This window comes from Sinocyclocheilus grahami, unplaced genomic scaffold, assembly GCF_001515645.1.
Source record: "Sinocyclocheilus grahami isolate Dianchi unplaced genomic scaffold, SAMN03320097.WGS_v1.1 scaffold118.1, whole genome shotgun sequence".
Lineage (NCBI taxonomy): Eukaryota > Metazoa > Chordata > Actinopteri > Cypriniformes > Cyprinidae > Sinocyclocheilus > Sinocyclocheilus grahami.
The window spans coordinates 1,249,120-1,259,793 of NW_015505297.1; the positions used below are offsets into that span (position 1 = coordinate 1,249,120).

A 10,674-nucleotide genomic window follows, 5' to 3' on the forward strand; every position below is an offset into this window, starting at 1 on the left:
TACATGACGTGTGGGCAGCTGCGCTTCAGCCCACACGTCTGCCTAAATTGTTTTGTGCGGGCGACTTGAATCTAACTTTGCATATGTGTGTGCTTTCTTGTAGCTAAGCAACTCCACTGACTCCAGTGAAGAGCAGCAGGAAATGGCATGTGTGCTGGCCGAAGCATTTGAGGCAATGAGAGATGAGCTGAATTGCCTGCCACCATGCACTCCTTCAAGATCTCCCAGCACTTGCACTGTGCGCACATTAGCTAACAGTGATGCAACAATAGGTGACGACAGGACACTTGCCCTATTAGAGCAGTACTCCAAACTGCTGCTCACCGCAGTGGAAAAGAGGATGGACAACAAAATCTGATATCTATGATTTCTAACAGGATACCAAGCCATGAGACTGCACAGCAGATCGTTTTAGATAGCGAGGAGCTTTTAATAAAGAGAAATGCCACTATCCTACCTCCCTGTTTAGCATGCTACTATGGTAGCAACACACCCCTGACTTTTCTCACCTCTTTACAAAATTCTGTGCCCTGCTACTAAAACGTATCCGGATAGTTTCGCCCAGGGTAACTTTCAAATGACCTACACGGCATCAGGGAGAGTAATTGGTTACATGTTTTTTGTTGACTGCATGGTACAACAAAATAGATTCAGTCGTTATCGTCTTAAAAGATGAATAAGCAATTTTATATGGATACAATATTCTGTCATGTGTAAAAACAAACTGTTGTTGAGAGGAATCGCCAGCAAGCGCCATTTATTTGAACGTGTTTAATATTTTAAAAAACTTCTCGATGCTCTCTTACAAAGGGACCGGTATCCCTGGAAGTCAGCAAGGCAGATTTGTCTCACTTTTACCTTTTATTATGGAATGATTTTTATACTGTATATTGTGTTTGTGCTGATACTCTCAAGTTGAATTGGGACACTGGGGTGCATATTTATTCTGTGATAGGTCAATGAGTCGCACAGAGGTTCTTCAACGTTTGTTTGTTGTATAATGTCAATGTCCTGATGGCCAGCAAGAGTCAGTTGGGTGCCAGAGAAGAAAATTGGGGGGATTTTGAAGGAAGATTTTATTTTGTTTTATTTGCAGGACTTTTTTGTACTTGAATGGTAACTGTCTCATGGATACGGGTGCCTTAATCTTGACCAGCAATTTGCTTGAAGGAATGAATCCGGCTTTTGTTATTCAAGCAGGTTATATATCAAAATGATCAGTGATATTTGGATGTTGTCCACCTCTAATTGATTAATTCTAGGTTACATATGGTGACGAAAACAAAACAAAACTGCCATAAAAACCACTGAACTGAATTGATCATTCTGGGGATACTGACGGAGTTGCAATAGCCAAGTAGATAAAGTTTGTTGAATTTCTGTGCACAAATTTTGAGAACGGTTTACAGAACTTTGGGTTTTGAAAATTCCCTTTTCCTGAAAAGCATTTATACAGAAAAACTTTTTTTCGGACTGTTTTCCAATTATGACTTCTTAAAGGGGTCATATGATGCTGCTAAAAAGAACATTATTTTGTCTATTTGGTGTAATGAAATGTTTATGCATTTTAAGGTTCAAAAAACATACTGTACATTGTTTCTCCGCTATGCCCCGCCTTTCTGAAACGCATCTATTTTTACAAAGCTCATCGGTCTGAAAAGCGAGGTGTGCTCTGATTGGCCAGCTATCCAGTGCGTTGTGATTGGCCGGATACTTCAAGCGTGTGACGGAAATGTTACGCCCCTCACCATACTGTGTGTCCCGACCGGTAACATGAGCTGCACACATCTGAATATTTGGGTTGAACTATTCTGGAACAGTGTTGTAAATTTAACCACTGATTTCTAGTTGTGTCCTCTTTTGGAAGGCCAAACAAAGTATTTTCACTTTCGCAACGAAACACACAGCGTCTCCACGACATTGCAGCGGCGGCAGCAACAATTCTACAGCGAGAATCAAAAGTTATGCCTTCTTTCTTTGCGTGAACACTTGGGCGGCGTTATGCAAATCTTCCCACATCGTGAGGTAGACATGTGGGGGCATGTTTAAACAAGGCGTTTTAGAAGGACGTGGACCAGTCTTAACTTTTATAAAGAATATCTCTTTGGATTTGAGACTTTAATCTTTGCAACTTTAGGGATCTTATCTATTCACGAACAGCTTGTAACACTCCAAAGAGAAAGGAAAACTTGAAATCGCATCATATGACCCCTTTAAAGGTATGTTTTATTGTTACGTGATGTGCTCTGTTATTTTCCCAAGAGCTAAACAAAACAGTCACTCTGTAATCCACAGTCTTTCCCACAATCCCTTGCTAACTAGGTTGAGGTGTTGCCTCTCTGACCTCTGCTTGAAACAACTCTTCTTTTCTGTAGTAATATTGATAATGTACATACAGTAAGGCACTTTTTTGTCATGAAGCTTGATTCAAAATTATGGCATATTATGTTAAGTGTACTGTAACTTATATAAATGAACCTGCACATGTTTTATAGTGTCCAGCTCTTCTACTGATACAAATCCAAGTTAAAGCCAGGTGCACACTGTACGATTTTGGGATGTTAAAAGATTGTTTTTGTCGACAGGCCAAATTGACAGTATTTGATTGCTTAAGATGACATGCTCTTTGTGAATGAAAATGTCAGGACATGACACGATTGATAATCTAAACACCTAGTTGATGCCGTCAGTGGCGACCAAAGATTTATATCATACAGCCATAAAATACAGTTGATGTCACACAGTCGCCATGGCCTTTTATCCAGCATCTCACTGGTGTCATATTGTATGATCTGAATTAAAAAAATTGCACAGTGTACACCCAGCTTAAGTCAACACTGCAACTAGTTCAGCTGCAACTTGCCTGGTGTCTGAGATGCACAAATTGTATTTATTGACTTGATGCTTAGTTTCAACTCTTGTAACATTCTATCAAACTGTTCTGACAAATGTATTAACAATGAAAGATGCAAAATGTGCAATTGCAAAAACAATGCAAATTTTTACCCAACTGTTACCCGTTTTCACCAATGGCAGATTGCACTGGCAGTCTTGTAGTTAAATAGATTTATTTACACCCATTCTAGTATGCAGCAAAAGCTCTTATTTGTCATCTCTTAAGCAAGACTGAAAATGCATGAGATAAAAATAATTAACGTAAGCCCAAACAGACTTTATTTAGCTAGCTAGTGAGCTTCGGTGATGTAGCAGAAATGAAAACCATACAATAAGACTGCATCAGTAACAAAAGTAATATGTGAGAATCAGCATGAATACACAGCACATGCATGAAGAAAAGCAGAATTTAGGGTGGGCTCGCTTCCTGAACTAGAATGCATGGTTGTACGCTTGACCTGCTCCTCATGAACAATCATGCGAACCTTCTGCTTTCAGTGCTATCTCTCTGTGGTGACCAGCTCTGCTTTCATCTAACCTGTGGTCAATTGATCAAGGTGTATTTTAGCATTACAGGTGGACCAGTGCTTTCTAAGACGGTTTCTTTTGGAAACTTGTGACTTTGTCTTACCTTTTGCTCCAAACCGAAGTCAAGTGTTTCTATTCTCTGTGTTTATACAATCTGTCACCTGAAATCTCTTTCTCAGAGTAGTCAAACAAATAAAACTGTATTTATTACATGTTAAACTGCATTGTTTATTGCAATATTTATTCTAGATCCCTAAAATAATCTACATGCACATCTCAACATCCAACAGCGTTTGTCAAGGACTCCACAATTTTTTACTCACAATTTCTACCCAATAACATATTTAAGAGCTTGGCCTAACTTGAAAAATGTATTGTTAAAATACCCATGGCATTTTACGATTTTATTAATTTCCATGACTTTTCCATGTCTAGAATTCACACTTTTAAAATTAGGCTACCTCATATACAGTATAAGATTTATACCTCATTTATACGATTTCTGCGATTTGTTGAGGGGGTGAATTTAAATAATATTTTTAGTTGTTTTAGGTCATTTTAATGCTTGTTTTGGTCCCCTGGTTGAGAACCACTAGTTTAAAGTTTACAATATTTTACGTTTATGAACAAGTGAAGACAAACTCACCTGATGTGACCGCGCTTTCCTCCCCAAACCAGAAATGTACAACATCAGGCTGTTATCCTAAATTTAAAAAATCCACATTTCACATTAATCTGCCATTCTCCAATCAAAGGCACATCCAAGTAGAAAATGAATGTAAATTGTGTGGACAGTGGACATACCCAGCACTTCACTCTCTGAAGTCTGTAGGTCTCCCGTCAGCTCCGGTAACTCCTCAGTCATATTTGAGCATTGCTTCTGAACGTAAAACACACCACTGCTCTTCACCTTCCCCCCCTATGATGATATCCAGCAGAGGGCTAAAGGTCATCTGATGCTCCTCTGGCATCACAAAGCGATTCCCGTTCACGGCATCTGCATATCCGTTTGGAGTGACTGCCTCACTGATGACTTTGGAGCCCACTTTCTCTCTGCACAAATATGATAAGAAAAGTTTGCAGAAACATTTTTAGGAATCGGGGAGCAGAGTTTAAACATTAGAAGTCTTAGAATGATCTGATAATCTGATTGGCTCACCTGAGATATGTGGGGTTCCATTTAGACAAAGCTGGCCAATCACTGAAGGCATTACGAATGATGCAGGGCTTGTTTGGACCAATCCAGTCACGATAAAACTGAAGAGGAGAGAGTATGGAGGGCCCGTCCAGGTACAGCACTGCATCATTAAGATAAAGCTCTGAGGAAGAGAAGACTGATGTCACTGATATGCTTATGTTTTTAAGGTTATGCGGTTATAAATTTTTCAATTTTTTTTTTCAATATTTCATTATATATATATATATATATAATTTTCATTTTGAGGAAAGATATGACCTATTCAATTATTTTCCGAGATTCACCTATTTATTATTTTTTATGTTTAATGATATATATTGATAAATAATTTACCATAAAATACTATTACCATTGCATGTACATTATCTACAGTGGGGCAAAAAAGTATTTAGTCAGCCACCAATTGTGCAAGTTCTCCCACTTAAAAAGATGAGAGAGGCCTGTAATTTTCATCATAGGTATACCTCAACTATGAGAGACAAAATGAGAAAAAAAATCCAGAAAATCACATTGTAGGATTTTTAAAGAATTTTTTAAGTATTGGTGGCTGACTAAATACTTTTTTCCCCACTGTATATATCTTTCTGTCTGTCTGTTTATTATCGGCATAAGATTTGATATTATAAGAAGTGTTATTATAAGTGTTCAGATGTCAATAGACAGTAAGTGAACTCACCCCGAGCTTCTTTAGGAAAATCTCTCAAGCATTCTTTAACTGCATCCATAACACTCTCCACAAGTTTCTATGGAACCAATACAGTGACTGCTGATTTTTCACAAGCCTCCTTCAGCTTAAAATACTCATAATATACATTATTCCCATGCATGCCAACCTATTCATACTATACAATTAACTATTCTTGTTTTGAAATTATTAGTGACAGCTCATATCCACATCTCACATGTTTAACAGTTGTTAATGTTATGACATTTGTGACTGTTTACAGCGTTGTGTCTGTCTCCCTCTACTGGCCGGAGACTGCACTACAGGAAAATATATTTATTTTTTTAAGTAACATTGTGTTATGTTGTTAGCGCAAAAATGAAACAAAAATATAATTGTAATTGTATAAAATATATTTTATTTGAGCTTACTAAAGAGAAGTAACTCCTTAGTTTTGATGACATGATTTGTCACGCCTCTGTGAGTAGCTTCACACTCTACATCTGTTTTCGTCCAATGGACCTTAAAGGGATAGTTCACCCAAAAATGAAAATTCTGTCATCATTTACTCACCATCATGTCGTTCCAAACCTGTATGAGTTGCTTTCTTATGTTGAACATAAAAGAAGATATTTTGAAGATTGCTGGTAATCTGGTTGCCATTGACTTCCATAGTAGGAAAAAAAATTACTATGGAAATCAATGGCAACCACCAACTGTTTGATTACCAGCAATCTTCAAAATATATTATTTTATGTTCAACATAAGAAAGCAACTCATACAGGTTTGGAACGACATGAGGGTGAGTAAATGATGACAGAATTTTAATTTTTGGGTGAACTATCTCTTTAAGGAGCATGGATGAGGAGGCAGCTCTCTAAAATTACTTTGACCAGACTATTGCTGTAAGTTGTAAAATAAATAGCTGAAATGTTAAGTCTTTGTTAGCTGCACTCTAGTCTACATGTTCTTATAACATAAATTAAGTAGTTCTAAATAAGGAAATCAACATATTTATGAGGAAATATTAAATAAATAAATACAGGAATAAATCAATTTGAAACCTTACTAGAGAAATGAAAAAAAAAAACTATGAAGGCATAGATAAATGTCCTAGTCAAATGTATTTATTTGGCCCTCCCTAACAACATATGGTGTTTTAAAATTCAATTGATTGAATTGAAGCCTTTAATGTATTTATCACTTTTTTTTCTCCTCTAAGGGTTCATCTGATTACATCTTTGAGGGCATCTGGGCCTACAGGGTCAAGCTCCACAGCTCCAAGATTCCTCTTTCCTGTCCTCTTTAACCTCTCGGGAGACTTGGACCTGAGCTTCTTACCTGATGAACTGAGCACACAAGATGAGCCGTCACAGGCTGAGAATGTCAGCAGGAATGAGGACAGCGGCATATACGCTGACTGTCTGCTGAGAGAGCCAGCAGAGGCAGATACTGACACCAGTATTTCTGTCCAAAACTCCTGCAGTTCAATCTCCCGATGACTCCCATGACCCCTATGACCCCCATGACCCCAGTGGCAGAGAGTTCAGGCATCATCCCACAATTACTGTAAGGCATTTTATAGAAAAAATGTGAAGAATGTGTATCCAGGATTCTTTTTAACATCTGATGGCATCATATAGGCCCAGTACTTTATTTCATATGTTGCTACACTCTTAAAAACTAAATGTTCTTTATTGGGTTCCAAGAATATTTTTTTAACTCCACAAAACGTTCCTTATAATGGAAAAAAGATTTGATATGATAAAGGTTAGATTATTAAATTATGCTTCTCACTAAGAAGAAATGGTTCTTTTAAGAACTGTTCACTGAAAGGTTCTTTGGGGAACCAAAAAATAATTCTTCTACGACATCACTATGAACATTTTGGAAGGTTTATTTTTAAGAGTGTAAAAGGCTGTAAAATGCTTGAATTCCATGATTTAACTAAACCAGATGTCTGAAGTAAGTTAGTTACCTTTGAATAGAATCCTTTGCACTTCTTTAAGCATACAGTGATTACTTTTGAACCACCAGCCATTGCATCCTAATTTTTTTGTGAGTAATGCATCAGTTTACACAGTGTAAGTCTATATTTCCAAACCTGTTTTTGATTATACACAGGAATATTGTGTCAACAGTGAATCTTGCTTGCCCTCTGGATCTCAAATCCATTGCACTTCAAGCTTGAAATGCTGAATACAACCCAAAGGTACTTTCTTACTGTGGTTTATATATACAGGTGCATCTCAATAAATTAGAATGTCGTGGAAAAGTTCATTTATTTCAGTAATTCAACTCAAATTGTGAAACTCGTGTATTAAATAAATTCTATGCACACAGACTGAAGTATGTGATGATGATTTTGGCTCACATTTCACAAAAACCCTGTACTCAATACTTGGTTGGGCCTCCTTTTGCATGAATTACTGAAATAAATGAACTTTTCCACGACATTCTAATTTATTGAGATGCACCTGTACAACACTATAGAATTGTGTTAAATCATAGACAAGATGCACATTTACATAGCTTTTTTAAAGGAATACTCTGTATGCTGTTGACATAAGGATGAGTAAAAATAAATGACAGAATTTCTATTTTTGGGTGACCTGTTCCTTTAATTTAAAGTGTTTCAGGTTTCATTTTTCAGTCTTTTCAGTAGCATAACTCCAAACTTTGCCTATAGCTGCGGTTATAATGAGGATCCATGAACCAAGAACTACTGTTCTCATATTTAGCTCTGGAAAAATGGTCTGCACTGGAGCCAAGAGGTATACATAATATATATTCAGAATTCTGACCATAATGCATTACGGTAGCACAACTGTAAAACAGATAAATGTAACTCAGAAATAGTCTCACATGTGTCTTTTACCCCATATTTGCCTTTTCCTTTGTTTATCTTTCCAAGCAGTGAGGAGCAATCTCGCCTTGCTGCACGGAAATATGCCCGGGTGGTACAGAAACTTGGTTTCCCTGCCAAATTCCTTGACTTCAAAATCCAAAACATGGTTGGAAGTTGTGACGTCTGCTTTCCTATACGCTTAGAAGGCCTGGTCCTCACTCACCAGCAGTTCAGCAGGTCTGGACAGGCATCTGTCTGTCATCAATGACTTTGATGGTTACTGGCCCACAATATACGTGACCTTGTAACATCTGTCTTTAACCATTTTACTACCTCCAGCTATGAGCCAGAGCTGTTTCCTGGATTGATATATCGCATGGTGAAGCCACGTATTGTGCTGCGTATTGTGCTGCTGTGTCTGGAAAAGTTGTCCTCACAGGTATAGTTGGTATATAGTATAGTCTAATCTCACATAGTCCAATCTTAAAGGAATAGCTCACCCAAAAATGAAAATTAGCTGAAAATTGACTCACCCTCAGGCCATACAAGAGTTTGTTTCTTCATCAGAACAGATTTGGAGAAATGTAGCATTCCATCACTTGCTCACCAATGGATCCTCTGCAGTGAATGGGTGCCGTCAGAATGAGAGTCCAAACAGCTGATAAAAACATCACAATAATCCACACGACTCTAGTACATCAATTAACATCTTGTGAAGTGAAAAGCTGCATGTTTGTGGGGGAACTATTCCAAGTCCAATCTTTAAAAAAAATTATATTTGGCAGCCATGCATTGAAATTGTTTTTAAAACCCGTTCTCTTCATGATATTATGATTTTTAGGTGCGAAAGAACGGTCAGAGATCTATGAAGCCTTTGAAAATATTTACCCTATCCTCAAAGTGTTTACCCCATCAGGAAGCAGTAGAAATGCTGCACTTTTGCTTACATGAGCTGCATCTGAATATTTGTCTATAAAGATGTGCCTCGTATCCATTTATGAGTGACCCTTGAAAGGTTTGAATGCTATAATTTAATCAAAAGTTTTGTTATTGCACTTTGCTTAATGTCTATGTTTACTTTATGTATTATCTACATTAGCGAGGGTTGCTGAAATAACAGAGCATTTCAAAGCGTACTGTGAAAAGTAAATGTCTTGTTAAAATATTCACAAGCTCTCACATGCAGACATGTCCGCTTAGGTTACATCTATGTTTTGTCCCTTTTGTACATGTTGAACTGCTACCTGCTGATGCAGGTAAATACACGTTGAAGACTTCTCTCTTGCAGAACCAGTCAAATTAAATAAAGCTTTATTTCCTTTATACATACGTCTTGTGAAATGTACTCCAATGATCTTTATTTACAACAGAAATATTTTTTATTTTTTACTGTTTTCATAATTATACTATATTTATGCAGTATAAATAAATCCAAGAATCAAAAACTTACACCAAACGAAGGGGGCCCATATTTGATTTTCCAATGGCAAAATATATTGTCTTACTATGATATTTTAGATTCAAGTATGGTTACCATGGTAAATTTTTGTAAGAGACGCCACCACCACACACGTGACAAACATACACAAACAAACGACACAGTGCGTAGGGCAGACAGCCATTACACTCATCTGGGCATAGAGACCTTAGGACCAGAACTTCTGGTTATATTTTAACATTACAGATAATGTTAATCTAATATTGACCGTTTCTAAGAGGCGTCTATTCTTTATAGAGCCTGTATCGTCATGGCTTGTTCCTTATCAGGCGAACCCCGGGCCTTGGGGCCTGGTGAAGAGCATCCAGAGATTGGATCAGAGGCCCTAACGTCCGTTCGACCCCAGCCGCCTCAGCAGCACCTTCAGCCGGCGTGCGTGAGCGCTGCTGCCGCGGTCATGGTGGAGGCTCTGGATGATGCAGAGGGGCTCTTTGTAGCCGTGGAGAGATGTCCGCTCTGCAACACGGCCAGACGCAGACTGACCTGCGCCCGCTGCATTCAGAACGGCGATTTCGTGTTTTTTGACGGGAGAAATCCGGAGAGGTGTTTTAATAGCTTTTTTAAAAAATGTATTATTATTTCCACTTTATGCTAACACAGCTCACTCTAGCATGCTAACAGTTTTCAGTATTATCGAGCTGTTTCACATCTATTTATTTTAAGCACATGTTCCCCTTTGATTTGAAGTGTTTTCGGAGTTTAAATGCGTTTTGTAAAGACACTAGATCGTATTTTGCTAATTCATGGCCCTAGCATGCTAACTGCTAACTTTGTAAACAAACGATCAGACAACAGAGAGGTTCGAGTTTCTGCGGTCTCGTTCACTTCTTGTAAGATGTCAATGACGTAGCTATTTAAATAGGTTTTGAGTCATTAATTAAAAGTGTTGTCATGGCTTACGTAAGTTTTGTGAAGAAACTGTGTGGCAGTATTTGTGTGTGTGTTAGCTTTAGCTGTGACATGTTGCCAAATGTGACAGTTCCGTTATTAATTATTGTTTATATATATATATATATGTATGTGTGTGTGTGTATATATATATA

At 37.7% G+C, this 10,674-nt stretch overlaps 3 protein-coding genes and 1 pseudogene across 3 annotated transcripts in view; 3 read left to right on the top strand and 1 right to left on the bottom strand.

Annotated features, from left to right (window-relative positions):
- LOC107589667 (mitogen-activated protein kinase-binding protein 1-like) overlaps positions 1-1,544 on the top strand; it is a 52,046-nt gene extending 50,502 nt beyond the window's left edge. Inside the window, exon 17 of the mRNA XM_016278169.1 lies at positions 104-1,544. Within this exon, the coding sequence (XP_016133655.1) occupies positions 104-358 (255 nt within the window). The 3' untranslated portion in view covers positions 359-1,544. The remainder of the gene's footprint in view (positions 1-103) is intronic.
- A 2,499-nt stretch (positions 1,545-4,043) lies between these two features.
- On the bottom strand, positions 4,044-5,346 carry LOC107589668 (jmjC domain-containing protein 7-like). Its single transcript, XM_016278170.1, is given in 5 exon segments — positions 4,044-4,126; positions 4,228-4,342; positions 4,344-4,476; positions 4,583-4,742; positions 5,298-5,346. Coding segments are annotated over 5 exon segments (540 nt in total).
- Positions 5,347-6,142: 796 nt separating this feature from the next.
- LOC107589618 (TATA box-binding protein-like protein 2) overlaps positions 6,143-10,674 on the top strand; it is a 12,334-nt pseudogene continuing 7,802 nt past the window's right edge.
- Positions 9,705-10,674, top strand: part of LOC107589616 (beclin 1-associated autophagy-related key regulator) — a 7,110-nt gene continuing 6,140 nt past the window's right edge. Inside the window, exon 1 of the mRNA XM_016278118.1 lies at positions 9,705-10,174. Coding sequence (XP_016133604.1) covers positions 9,882-10,174 — 293 coding nt within the window. The 5' untranslated portion in view covers positions 9,705-9,881. The remainder of the gene's footprint in view (positions 10,175-10,674) is intronic.